Consider the following 13,893-nt stretch of genomic DNA (forward strand, 5'->3'; position numbering starts at 1 on the left):
TTAAACTAAAAATAACATATAAAATAATATATTTTAGTACTTTTTATGAGTACTCTCAATAATCTTATTTTGTTTATTATTTTGGATTCTAACTAATTATGTTTTTATTATTATTTATAATTAATTTTTTATTTAATTTATCATTTTCAATAGAAACAATAATACATATTATAACAAATAGAATAATAAACAATGAACAAGAATTATAATAATAAATATTCACAATGTCAAACAAAAAAATATTTTATAATTTTATTAGTACTCTCAGTATTCTTTTATTTAATATTATTTTGGACTGTAAAATTTTATTACTTATGATTCCATTGTTATGTATGATTAGTTTTTTATTTACTTTATCATTTTTAATAAGATCAATCATTCATATTATAGTAGAATTAAAATAACAAATTTAATAAAAAAAACCAAAATATAAAAAAACCAAATAGGAAGTGATTAGGAATTAGGAAGTGATTATAACATATCATTTCAAAAAATGAAAACCAAATCTAAACCTTTCCATGTAAGTATTGTTACTAACAAAGTAACAAGTTCATGTGCCTTAGAAGGGATGAACAGAATTATTAAACCACTCTTTCACTTTAGCCCATGACAATAATAAAAATGTCTCACGGTCCACAAATTCAGCCAACAGAATATATAAATTCAATTATAATTTTAGTCTTTATCTTATCTTATAGTTATCTTTATCTTTATTTTTATCTTATCTTTATTTACTTTTATCTTTCATAGGCTAATACTCTATATATATTTAATTTTATCTTCATAATTTACAATTTAATTCGATCAGTCAACAATCAATAAAAGTTCTTTTCTCGTCTTTTCCTATTCTTTCACAATTTTATCAAGAATCTTTCATCAAAGTATCTAACACCATCTATTACAAGAATATACCATTTCCAAAATCTAATGATAATGGTATCATAGTTTTTCCTAATACATGCAGGATTCATATCCGACCCATTGAATAATCTATTAACAAAGATCTCCACATCTATAGATATAGAAGTGCATTTAAAATTAACATATTGTTAATTATAGTACATATATATTTGGTACTGAAACAAGGACTTATCTAAAATTGATTTGGCTATCTCAAATTGAACTATATAAATAAGTACTTGCTAGACAAAAAGATCACAAGGAAAAACGTTTCGGTTTCCAGTATGACCCAGATCATTAGATTTTGAGCATGAGTTGACTTTGTCGAAAATGCTTCTGTGCTGCTACATTAGCTGCAGTTGGAACATCACCTTCATCATCTTCCAGAGTGTTCAATAGGTTCTTCTTCCCTGAAGTAGCGCCAAATAGTTCAGCTAAGGATTCCATTAACCACCCAAGGATTGGCACGCTTGAACATAAGACTTCCCCTAATCTCATATTCATCATCATCATATAATTGCTTCACAAAGTTTATTGCAAGTGATTGAAACCCAATTCAAGTCTAGTCAAAGAAAAAATTGTGGCTGTAGTGTCCCAAATATATTTTCTTCTTTACCAAGTAAAAGTCTTTGGCGTGCTAAACAAGAAGAGACACGAACTTTCTCTTACAATTTAGTGAGAATAATCTAAACTCAACCAAAGGGTTAATTAGAGGATTGTCTAAAACATAAATGAGTTCAACTAGCAACCAAAATTTTTTTAGTTAATATTAGTTAATTTTTTAAAAAAATATATTTTAATATTAAATTTTAAATTTTATGTTTAAATTTTAAATTCTAAACACTAAACCATTCAAAAGAAAAAAAGAGATCAAAGGAATAATTTCATAATAACCAAATTAACTAATGTTGACTAATTAAAATATAATTTTCTATTCTTTTTCAATGTGAAATAGTCTAAAGTGAGATTTTAATACATCCTCTCATGTTTAGCACTGGATAAGTAACCGGAACGTGAAATTTGATTGATTGGAAATATGTAGCCTAATAACAATTTTATGATAATCCGGATATCATATTAGATTGAATAAACTTGATTTAGCCTAAAAAGTTAACTAAGAAATAATGTTTTTTAAAACGTAGCATGATTGAACTTATAAAGAATGTGGAATTCCTATTTCTATACGTATAAGACTTTAACACTAAAAAAAATGACGACATAAATGAAAGAAACCTTAAGCTAAAAACGGAATAGAGGCAGCATCTTTTTCTTTACTAATGTTTCTATTCTTTAGGAATTTAATATCAAAGATGGGCTAACGATGATTTTATATGGCAAAGCAATTACTTAAAGTGAAGAGGAACTAAGATTTGAACAATCCAATTTTAAATTATAATGAAATCTTATTATAAATTGTCCCCTCAATGTAATGATATGTCAATATAAAACTAGACACCATTTAAGTGTATTAAACAAAGAGACTACTGAATACCTTGGGCTAAACATAAAGCCTTCACTAAAAAAGATGCATAAGCATGGCAAAACCATTACTACAGACTATACAGTCTGCAACAGTTCATGCAGGAAGGATCATATGTTTAGTTGGTTTTTCAATTTTGAAAATGACATTTAGAATGTCAATAATTCAATATCATACAACTCTGCCAAATGTCATGAGTGTCCATTGTTCCAAATGATGGAACTGTATTAGGGATATTATACTCATAGGTAGAAATGATGGTTTAAACTTTAAACTTTAAACTTTAAACACATGTAAATGGTTTAAGGAGAGAAATGACCTAGACCTGAGATTTGATTTGATTTGATTTTTTTATTATTGTGAAAAATCTTAAATTTGAGCATTTTTAAGTCTAAATATGTTAGACTTAAGAGCATGTATTATACTCTTTTAACACACAAAAAACATATCAGAGGATCTACAATCCACCCAACAAAAAGTAGAATGTCATAAAACCACAAACAGCAACTTAGCCAGAATGTCATCAAGTTTGAAGTAACCTCATGCATAGTCATATGATAATCAAAAGGTAGAAGCCACCAAAGACGAAAATTCAGATGTTAAAGAATCTCTTTACGTAAGAAATAGAGCAGCTTCCTTGATTATTACATAACCGGGAGGCCTTTAGAAGAAGGGAGCTCTGGCAGGGGTTCCCTTTCTCTTATTTACCCGCTTGCTGGTTCCAGCTTCCTCCTTTTGATCCTCCTTAAGCAAAATGAAGGGAGGAACTGAATGATCAGACTTCTTTAAAACAGCTTGGACCTGAGATATCAGATTAAATAGTCAGAGAGTGATAATTCAAATCACGAATTTAATGGAAGGTGTTAGGGGATGGGAAATCAAGATTGTGGATGATGCTAAGTTTACTACTTTACTCTCAGCACCTTGCAAGATATGGAGCAGTAACGATATAAATTGGGGTTGGCCAACTTTCTCCTACAGGTCTTGCATGATGATGCCCTTCTCCATTTTACAGAACCATGGTGCGGAAGAGGCTCCAGAGCAATAACGGAAAGCTTATTGGATTTGTAAGGCTGCACGCATAAAAGATTCGAGTGAAATGATTGCTGAGGTGTACTATCTTGATGTGATACTTAGGTTTTGTCATCAGAGAAGAATGCAATATAGAATTATAGCTATTATCAGAAAGTTCACAGAAGATATTTGAATGTTTCAGGATTATCAGAAAATTAATTTGGCCTTCTATGTTAACTTAATATGCACTGCAAAGTAAACAGGACAACAACACAATGATGTGGTTAGGACTTGCGAACGACCCCAGTAAAAGGATATTCATCAGAAGAATTAGCACACAATTAGCAAAAGTTTGAGTGATATTGATTGATGTATTGTCTATCTCGGATTTTCATGCCAACCACAATATTCATACAAGTTGTATACAATCATCAGTTGGGAAGTTATTCCAAAGATCATATGACAATGAAATTTTTATTACATACTAAGAATAGTCACTTGGGTTAAGTCGAGCAAAGATAATTATCCATATGAATTATGAAAAGTGCATCACACAACAAACACCAAGAAGGAAAAGAACTAAATGATGCATTAAATCAGAAGAACAGACAATCAATATTTATTAACGGCCAAACCCGCTACCCACATAAATTGAGGTAACCAATAGTACGTTAAATAACAAATCCATAGGATTCAAAAACTACTCATGAAATAATACGTTAGAAACTTACATTAAGGTAGGATATCGTACCTGAATTTGTGAGCAGTCAATATGCTCTCTCATAGCATCAATGCGAACAACAGCTTTGTAACTATGCTTGTAGATTGTGATCACCTTATGAAGAACATGTTTGGGTCCAGATGCACAATTTTGGCAAATTAGCTCAGTACAGGTTACACAGTATTGGTTTAACTCATTCTTAAGCACAGGATGAGTTGCACAGGAAGATTCAAAGAAAGTCCTTTTCAGAAGAGACTTAAGCCACTCCGGCTGAAGAGCTTTCTTCACTTTCTTAGCCTAAAAAAAAGTAAACACATCATTAAAGTATATAATTCAAATTAACGAGTTACAAAATATCATCAACCTTATTTTTCTTAACAATAATAATAATAATAAAAATAAAAATAGAAAATTCACTGTATATCTTCAATTGATTGTGTGTCGTAAAAGTCAGGTATCCTGCTTCAATGTTGGCATTATGAGGTCAGAAACATAGTTTGTTCATTTGGACGCATCGATGCATCCAAATTCACTTTGTTGCCAAAACAGTGTTGTCTTTTACATTTGAAACTGAAGAAAGCAATATGCATGCAGCAATTAAAATAACAGTATCTATTAATTTTAAGTAAAGCAGACTAAAATTTGAGGATCACATTGAAAACAATAACTACAGCAATTCTTTCTGTCTTTGCTGAAGCAGTTTGCTATTCAAATCTGACAACATATAAATTCTCACATTTCAACCCTGGGAAAACTCATAAGACTACAATCTTCAACCAAAATAGAAAATAAGAAATGTTTCGTATTAATTACGTTAGGACTGAATCTATGAAAAAAATATGCCTTTAAGAACTAACAGTTTGATATATCTAAAATCCATCCAAGTTTCATTGACCTTTTATTTAACTTCTATCGTGAGTATATAAACTGAGAAACCAAATCTTTATTCTGGTCACTTTCAGCTACTCATTTGACTAGCATTCAATTTGAGTGCATCTGAGAATGAAATTGATATACTCTTTCTCTCTGAATGGTTTATCAAGCAGAAAGGGTTTGTGCTATATAAATTCTTAATTAAAATACCAAACCATGAACAAGTTGTCCTCTAGAAACACTCCATTGATTCAGTTTTTCTCATGATTGCAGCAAGGATGAACAGGATACCAAAGATAAAGGAGCATTTGCTAAATGCTTCTCAGATGATTGTACAGAGAAAACATATAACAGAAAAAAAATTTCTGTACACCTACCTTGGCCACTTGGTTAGACGAAGAAGAACTCATTGGTTCCTACTTTCGGATTCAAATGGAGAGTCCAGTCTGGGTGAAGAACAAGAAGGAAAGGAAGAGGGGAAAAGATTACTCGAAGCGGCGCATCTTGTTTTATCTTCTTTTTTTTTTTTCTAATTTTTTAAACCTAGGACAGAGTGTTTATTTGGCAGTGGTGCTTCCTTTCCTTCTGATCGAGTGTTACCTTATATGACTAGAACTAGGGTGCTAAGAAATATAGTATATTAATCCAGAAATGGGCATCTGAATATGCAAATTATTAATTGTTGATGGAAAATTGAAGAACAAAACTTGACTGTTACCTCAATTACTCATCCCAATCAGATAAGTCAAACAACTGTCATTAGCCCCCCTGGAATTCATGCTGATTTTCTCATCAACTGTCAACCTTATCAACAAATGAGTTCAAGAAGAAACAATGCATTTTATTCAGAAGAAAAAGTTAAAAAAAGCAAAAGAAAAAAACAATAAAGTCTTAAATGTCATTGTAAGTTTTAGCACCTTTTGCATCAGCAGAAGTCCTGGATTCCTGGTGAAACCTCAACGGTCCCATAATCAAAACGCAAAAGCTGCAACAATATATTGTTCTTATGCAAAGGATAACATATATGAAGGTTTGCTCCGGATAAGTGTTCATAAATCACCACTACTAAGGTTTTCACTATTCTTTCATTCAAATGGCAAACAAAGTTGCAAGCTTTAAGAGGTGAAGGCACTTACACATTAGAGAATGGAGGTGCGTTTTGACGGGGAAGCAGAAACACCAAATTGAGTATGCGCGCATTGCCCTCAGTGGCATCCATTGTTGGAAACGTGCAATGAAGTTATGCCACTGCTGAGCATGCAATAAAGCAGGTAGGGTTCTTCTTCATCACAACCCGAACAAGTCAATAATGATCGTGCTATTTCCATTTTGGGTTAGTGTGCTTGTCAAATATTCTCATTTTATTTTAATTTTTTTCCATATATAATGAGTTTTGTCTTGTAATTATATAATGATAATGATTTTTTTCTTTGGAATTTGGATTGTACTGAGCAAAACGAGGAAACAATCACTGGGCTGGACCCAATTCAAGAACCCACGATGGGCTTGGCTATATGTCAAGAACTACTTAAAACTTAAAAGCCTGAAAAATTAACAAAAAGCCTGAAAAATCGGGTCCAAAAAAAAACCTGAAAATTAACAAAAAGCAGATTCCTCGTAGAGAAATAGCTTGCTTGCTAATACATGAACGAATTAAACAAGTTTTCTGATCACATTTAGTTTGAAATTTATTGGTTCTTCTTCGTGGACCTTTAAGCCCGGTCTGTGTATATATATAAAAAAGTTCGATTTATAACCATGTAGACGTAGGCAAAACAAAAAACATGTAGATGTATTCTAAATTTCCGAGGATAAGTAACTACTAACTATATTTCTTTAAGCTTTAAGTAATTAGTAGGGGTAGCAAAGTGGGTCGGTCTACCCCAACTTGTTCCGTTTAGGCTCATACTATAAATAAGACGGGCTGCCAATTAAAATAGATTTAAAATGCTAGTTCGTCCTATTTTATAGTAGATTAGTAGGTCGACAAGTTAACCTTTTTTATTTTTTTTTAAATAAAATTTATTAAAATTAATAATTAAAAAATTAACTAAGAAATAATGTTTTTTAAAACGTAGCATGATTGAACTTATAAAGAATGTGAAATTCCTTTTGCTATACATATAAGACTTTATCACTAAAAAAAATGACGACATAAATGAAAAAACCTTAAGCTAAAAACGAAATAGAGGCGGCATCTTTTTGGACTTGTACCGGTGAGTTTTTTTTTTTTAAATTGAGTTATTTTTTTTAAAAGATCTTAAGAAAAAGTAAAAATAATTTTATGTTTGAATATTTTAGGTAAAAAAAATTTTTTATCTATTAATTATATTTATGTATAACAATATAAAAGTATTTTTTATTTATTTATTACATGAAAAATATCTCTTTTTTTAATGAAAAAAATCTTTTAAAAAAAGATATAATTACAATTTCTCAAGAAATATGTTTTTTTTATTTTTTTAGTACTTTTACTTTTACTACTAAAAATTTGTCAAATACGCTAAAAAATAAAAAAAATCTTTTTTTATTAAAAAAAATATTTTTTATCAAAATAATGACGCCCAAACAAACACTTTTTTTACTAATGTTTCTATTCTTTAGGAATTTAATATCAAAGATGGCCTAACGATGATTTTATATGGCAAAGCAATTACTTAAAGTGAACAGGAACTAAGATTTGAACAATCCAATTTTAAATTATAATGAAATCTTACTATAAATTGTCCCCTCAATGTCACAATGTAATGATATGTCATATAAGTCACAATGTAATGATATGTCATATAAAACTAGACACCATTTAATTGTATTAAACAAAGAGACTACTTAATACCTTGGGCTAAACATAAAAAGCCTTCACTAAAAAAGATGCATAAGCATGGCAATACCATTACTACAGACTATGCAGTCTGCAACAGTTCATGCTGGAAGGATCATATGTTTAGTTGGTTTTTCAATTTTGAAAATGACATTTAGAATGTCAATAATTCAATATCATACAACCCTGCCAAATGTCATGAGTGTCCATTGTTCCAAATGATGGAACTGTATTAGGGATATTATACTCATAGGTAGAAATTATGGTTTAAACTTTAAACTTTAAAACACATGTAAATGGTTTAAGGAGAGAAATGACCTAGACCTGTGATATGATTTGATTTTTTTATTATTGTGAAATCTTGAATTTGAGCATTTTTAAGTTTAAATATGTTCGACTTAAGAGCATGTATTATATACTCTTTAACACAAAAAACATATCATGGATCTGCAATCCACCCACAAAAAGTAGAATGTCATAAAACCACAAACAGCAACTTAGCCAGAATGTCATCAAGTTTGAAGTAACCTCATGCATAGTCATATGATAATCAAAAGGTAGAAGTCACCAAAGACGAAAATTCAGATGTTAAAGAATCTCTTTACATAAGAAATAGAGCAGCTTCTTTGATTATTACATAACCGGAGGCCTTTAGAAGAAGGGAGCTCTGGCAGGGGTTCCCTTTCTCTTATTTACCCGCTTGCTGGTTCCAGCTGTTAGGATTTGGTTGAATTAGTCCCACATTGCTTAGGATAGCAAATGGAGTGGGTGGCCTAGGCTATAAATATGAGGCTAAGTTCTTCATTTGTTTTTGCACCAGTCAGAAACACTTTAAGCTTGTATCTGATTTTTTTTTTCCTCTGTACTCTTTGATTAGAGAGTGTTGTGAGGTGTAGTTAGATATTTGCTTTGAGAGAGTGTGGGTGTACTGGGGTGCCGGTGAGAGAAAGAAGTCTATGTGTTGTAACAATTTTCACATAGTGATATTCTCTGGTTGTCATTTGACAACGGCCGTGGTTTTTTCTCCGGTAATTGGAGTTTCCACGTTAAATTCTTGTGTTGTGATTGTGTCTATTTTATTTCTCTGTCAAAGGTGTTTTCTCAAGGGGGAATAGTGTCTTATTCCCAACAAGTGGTATCAGAGCTTCGGTTCGGTAGGATTTATTCTTAGTATGCTCTGTGGTTGCAGCCTAGTCTGACCTTCCACATCAGAAAAGAATTTTATCCTGTGGCTTGAGGTTGATCTTTGGTTGCTGTTGTTGTTGCTGGAAGGCAGTGTGACTCTGTGAGAGTGCAGTTTGGAAAAGGTTCTGGCTAAGGAAAGACTTGGTATTTAAGTGTGTCCATTGTGACCCACCTCTCTTTCCTGGGGACCCTTCCTAGTGCATGGTCTACAGTTGAGTTATACTATTCCAGTATACAGTTGCAACAATGTCAGGATATTCAAGTGCTGTGAAGCTTGAAATAGAGAAATTTGATGGAAAAATCAATTTTGGCTTGTGGCAAATACAAGTCAAGGATGTGTTGATACAATCAGGTTTGCACAAGGCGTTGAAGGAGAAGATCTCTGGTTGCTCTCTCTATGAGAGAAGATGATGTTCTCTAAAAGACAAGAAGTATCCTCATGGTATTACCGCACTGCCATGGATAAGGATGAGTTGTGGCAATCGGGTCCACAATTGCACACGGGCATTGGTTGGCGTTGAGATGCAAGGTGTGTGGCGGAGTTAGGTCGATGGCTGAAGAACTTCCAGGAAAAGCCAATTTGGAAGTTGCACCATGAATTTTCAGCAAGGTTTCGATCTGTACCAAGGCAAAATGCTTGGAGTGGTCTAATTCCAAGTAAGTATACTTTCATGGTGGAGTATGATAGTTCTCTGAACTATGATTGTCGGTATAGACAATAGCAGCAAAGAATTGTCGGTGTTGACAATGGAAGCTGAAGATGTGTGACTATTTCAATCAAGGTGGAGATTGTTAGGATTTGGTTGAATTAGTCCCACATTGCTTAGGATAGCAAATGGAGTGGGTGGCCTAGGCTATAAATATGAGGCTAAGTTCTTCATTTGTTTTTGCACCAGTCAGAAACACTTTAAGCTTGTATCTGATTTTTCTTTTCCTCTGTACTCTTTGATTAGAGAGTGTTGTGAGGTGTAGTTAGATATTTGCTTTGAGAGAGTGTGGGTGTACTGGGGTGCCGGTGAGAGAAAGAAGTCTATGTGTTGTAATAATTTTCACATAGTGATATTCTCTGGTTGTCATTTGACAACGGCCGTGGTTTTTTCTCCGGTAATTGGAGTTTCCATGTTAAATTCTTGTGTTGTGATTGTGTCTATTTTATTTCTCTGTCAAAGGTGTTTTCTCAAGGGGGAATAGTGTCTTATTCCCAACACCAGCTTCCTCCTTTTGATCCTCCTTAAGCAAAATGAACGGAGGAACTGAATGATCAGACTTCTTTAAAACAGCTCGGACCTGAGATTTCAGATTAAATAGTCAGAGAGTGATAATTCAAATCACGAATTTAATGGAAGGTGTTAGGGGATGGAAAATCAAGATTGTGGATGATGCTAAGTTTACTACTTTACTCTCAGCACCTTGCAAGATATGGAGCAGTAGCGATATAAATTGGGGTTGGCCAACTTTCTCCTACAGGTCTTGCATGATGATGCCATTCTCCATTTTACAGAACCATGGTGCGGAAGAGGCTCCAGAGCAATAACGGAAAGCTTATTGGATTTGTAAGGCTGCACGCATAAAAGTTTCGAGTGAAATGATTGCTGAGGTGTACTATCTTGATGTGATACTTAAGTTTTGTCACCAGAGAAGAATGCAATATAGAATTATAGCTATTATCAGAAAGTTCACAGAAGAGATTTGAATGTTTCAGGATTATCAGAAAATTAATTTGGCCTTCTATGTTAACTTAATATGCACTGCAAAGTAAACAGGACAACAACACAATGATGTGGTTAGGACTTGCGAACGATCCCAGTAAAAGGATATTCATCAGAAGAATTAGCACACAATTAGCAAAAGTTTGAGTGATATTGATTGATGTATTGTCTGTCTCGGATTTTCATGCCAACCACAATATTCATACAAGTTGTATACAATCATCAGTTGGGAAGTTATTCCAAAGATCATATGACAATGAAATTTTTATTACATACTAAGAATAGTCACTTGGGTTAAATCGAGCAAAGATACTCCCTATGAATTATGAAAAGTGAATCACACAACAAACACCTAGAAGGAAAAGAACTAAATGATGCATTAAATCAGAAGAACAGACAATCAATATTTATTAACGGCCAAACCCACTACCCACATAAATTCAGGTAACCAATAGTACGTTAAATAACAAATCCATAGGATTCGAAAACTACTCATGAAATAATATGTTAGAAACTTACATTAAGGTAGGATAATCATACCTGAATTTGTGAGCAGTCAATATGCTCTCTCATAGCATCAATGCGAACAACAGCTTTGTAACTATGCTTGTAGATTGTGATCAGCTTATGAAGAACATGTTTGGGTCCAGATGCACAATTTTGGCAAATTAGCTCAGTACAGGTTACACAGTATTGGTTTAACTCATTCTTAAGCACAGGATGTGTTGCACAGGAAGATTCAAAGAAAGTCCTTTTCAGAAGAGACTTAAGCCACTCTGGCTGAAGAGCTTTCTTCACTTTCTTAGCCTAAAAAAAAAGTAAACACATCATTAAAGTATATAATTCAAATTAACGAGTTACAAAATATCATCCACCTTTTTTTTCTTAACAATAATAATAATAATAAAATTAAAAATTGAAAATTCACTGTATATCTTCAAGTCTCTGTGTGCCGTAAAAGTCAGGTATCCTGCTTGAATGTTGGCATTATGAGGTCAGAAACATAGTTTGTTCATTTGGACGCATCGATGCATCCAAATTCACTTTGTTGCCAAAACAGTGTTGTCTTTTACATTTGAAACTGAAGAAAGCAATATGCATGCAGCAATTAAAATAACAGTATCTATTAATTTTAAGTAAAGCAGACTACAATTTGAGGATCACATTGAAAACAATAACTACAGCAGTTCTTTCTGTCTTTGCTGAAGCAGTTTGCTATTCAAATCTGACAACATATAAATTCTCACATTTCAACCCTAGGAAAACTCATAAGACTACAATCCTCAACCAAAATAGAAAATAAGAAATATTTTGTATTAATTACGTTAGGACTGAATCTATGAAAAAATTACAGCCTTTAAGAACTAACAGTTTGATATATCTAAACTCCATTCAAGTTTCATTGACCTTTTATTTAACTTCCATCGTGAGCATATAAACTGAGAAACCAAATCTTTATTCTGGTCACTTTCAGCTACTCATTTGACTAGCATTCAATTTGAGTGCATCTGAGAATGAAATCGATATACTCTTTCTCTCTGAATGGTTTATCAAGCAGAAAGGGTTTGTGCTATATAAATTCTTAATTAAAATACCAAACCATGAACAAGTTGTCCTCTAGAAACACTCCATTGATTCAGTTTTTCTCATGATTGCAGCAAGGATGAACAGGATACCAAAGATAAAGGAGCATTTGCTAAATGCTTCTCAGATGATTGTACAGAGAAAACATATAACAGAAAAAAAATTTCTGTACACCTACCTTGGCCACTTGGTTAGACGAAGAAGAACTCATTGGTTCCTACTTTCGGATTCAAATGGAGAGTCCAGTCTGGGTGAAGAACAAGAAGGAAAGGAAGAGGGAAAAAGATTACTCGAAGCGGCGCATCTTGTTTTATCTTCTTTTTTTTTTCTAATTTTCTAAACCTAGGACAGAGTGTTTATTTGGCAGTGGTGCTTCCTTTCCTTCTGATCGAGTGTTACCTTATATGACTAGAACTAGGGTGCTAAGAAATATAGTATATTAATCCAGAAATGGGCATCTGAATATGCAAATTATGAATTGTTGATGGAAAATTGAAGAACAAAAGTTGACTGTTACCTCAATTACTCATCTCAATCAGATAAGTCAAACAACTGTCATTAGCCCCCTTGGAATTCATGCTGATTTTCTCATCAACTGTCAACCTTATCAACAAATGAGTTCAAGAAGAAACAATGCATTTTATTCAGAAGAAAAAGTTAAAAAAAGCAAAAGAAAAAAACAATAAGTCTTAAATATCATTGTAAGTTTTAGCACCTTTTGCATCAGCAGAAGTCCTGGATTCCTGGTGAAACCTCAACGGTCCCATAATCAAAACGCAAAAGCTGCAACAATATATTGTTCTTATGCAAAGGATAACATATATGAAGGTTTGCTCCGGATAAGTGTTCATAAATCACCACTACTAAGGTTTTCACTATTCTTTCATTCAAATGGCAAACAAAGTTGCAAGCTTTAAGAGGTGAAGGCACTTACACATTAGAGAATGGAGGTGCGTTTTGACGGGGAAGCAGAAACACCAAATTGAGTATGCGCGCATTGCCCTCAGTGGCATCCATTGTTGGAAACGTGCAATGAAGTTATGCCGCTGCTGAGCATGCAATAAAGCAGGTAGGGTTCTTCTTCATCACAACCCGAACAAGTCAATAATGATCGTGCTATTTCCATTTTGGGTTAGTGTGCTTGTCAAATATTCTCATTTTATTTTAATTTTTTTCGATATATAATGAGTTTTGTTTTGTAATTATATAATGATAATGATTTTTTTCTTTGGAATTTGGATTGTACTAAGCAAAACGAGGAAGCAATCACTGGGCTGGACCCAATTCAAGAACCCACGATGGGCTTGGCTATATGTCAAGAACTACTTAAAACTTAAAAGCCTGAAAAATTAACAAAAAGCCTGAAAAATCGGGTAAAAAGCTTAGAAACTGGTGATGGTTTTTTGTTTTGGGATACACCATCTCCAGAGTTAGCTAGAATCATCTATGAAGATTGCACAGGGGCTTCATTACCCCGATCTATTTGTATAGAAGGTTTCTTTTTGTTGGGCTTTATTAGCCCCGTAATTGTACCAAAAAAAATAGTTTGCTTGCAAATAGATGAACGAATTAATTAAGTTTTCTTATAATTTACCAAAAAAAACAG

At 32.9% G+C, this 13,893-nt stretch overlaps 2 protein-coding genes across 3 annotated transcripts; both read right to left on the minus strand.

Annotated features, from left to right (window-relative positions):
• Window positions 1–2,711: 2,711 nt before the first annotated feature.
• On the minus strand, window positions 2,712–6,356 carry LOC112791659 (protein RGF1 INDUCIBLE TRANSCRIPTION FACTOR 1). The gene is made up of 6 exons (XM_072233540.1): window positions 6,125–6,356; window positions 5,906–5,973; window positions 5,366–5,792; window positions 4,146–4,412; window positions 3,304–3,453; window positions 2,712–3,181 (listed from the first exon to the last, which is right to left on the minus strand). The coding sequence occupies exons 3-6, from the start codon at window positions 5,396–5,398 to the stop codon at window positions 3,044–3,046; spliced, it is 588 nt and encodes a 195-aa protein (XP_072089641.1). The 5' UTR covers window positions 5,399–5,792; window positions 5,906–5,973; window positions 6,125–6,356; the 3' UTR covers window positions 2,712–3,043.
• A 1,889-nt stretch (window positions 6,357–8,245) lies between these two features.
• Window positions 8,246–13,443, minus strand: LOC140183884 (protein RGF1 INDUCIBLE TRANSCRIPTION FACTOR 1-like). Of its 2 annotated transcripts, none has more exons than XM_072233541.1 (6): window positions 13,222–13,443; window positions 13,003–13,070; window positions 12,805–12,890; window positions 11,244–11,510; window positions 10,404–10,553; window positions 8,246–10,281 (listed from the first exon to the last, which is right to left on the minus strand). In XM_072233541.1, the coding sequence occupies exons 4-6, from the start codon at window positions 11,274–11,276 to the stop codon at window positions 10,147–10,149; spliced, it is 318 nt and encodes a 105-aa protein (XP_072089642.1). In that variant the 5' UTR covers window positions 11,277–11,510; window positions 12,805–12,890; window positions 13,003–13,070; window positions 13,222–13,443; the 3' UTR covers window positions 8,246–10,146. The 2 variants fall into 2 exon arrangements, with proteins under 2 accessions (XP_072089642.1, XP_072089643.1); XM_072233542.1 differs by having other exon boundaries at window positions 11,244–11,784; window positions 13,222–13,433.
• Between the last annotated feature and the right edge of the window lie 450 nt (window positions 13,444–13,893).

The sequence above is a fragment of the Arachis hypogaea genome, chromosome 3, assembly GCF_003086295.3.
Source record: "Arachis hypogaea cultivar Tifrunner chromosome 3, arahy.Tifrunner.gnm2.J5K5, whole genome shotgun sequence".
Classification (NCBI taxonomy): domain Eukaryota; kingdom Viridiplantae; phylum Streptophyta; class Magnoliopsida; order Fabales; family Fabaceae; genus Arachis; species Arachis hypogaea.

Excerpts from the sequence above, each read along its gene's own strand:
- LOC140183884 (XM_072233541.1), bottom strand. The coding sequence starts at position 11,276 with ATGAGAGAGCATATTGACTGCTCACAAATTCAG. Across the intron at positions 10,554-11,243 it reads TTGACTGCTCACAAATTCAG|CCTTACAAATCCAATAAGCT; the intron begins GTATGATTATCC and ends TTATGCGTGCAG. Across the intron at positions 10,282-10,403 it reads ACTGCTCCATATCTTGCAAG|GTCCGAGCTGTTTTAAAGAA; the intron begins GTGCTGAGAGTA and ends CTGAAATCTCAG.
- LOC112791659 (XM_072233540.1), bottom strand. The coding sequence starts at position 5,398 with ATGAGTTCTTCTTCGTCTAACCAAGTGGCCAAG. Across the intron at positions 4,413-5,365 it reads CGTCTAACCAAGTGGCCAAG|GCTAAGAAAGTGAAGAAAGC; the intron begins GTAGGTGTACAG and ends ACTTTTTTTTAG. Across the intron at positions 3,182-3,303 it reads ACTGCTCCATATCTTGCAAG|GTCCAAGCTGTTTTAAAGAA; the intron begins GTGCTGAGAGTA and ends CTGATATCTCAG.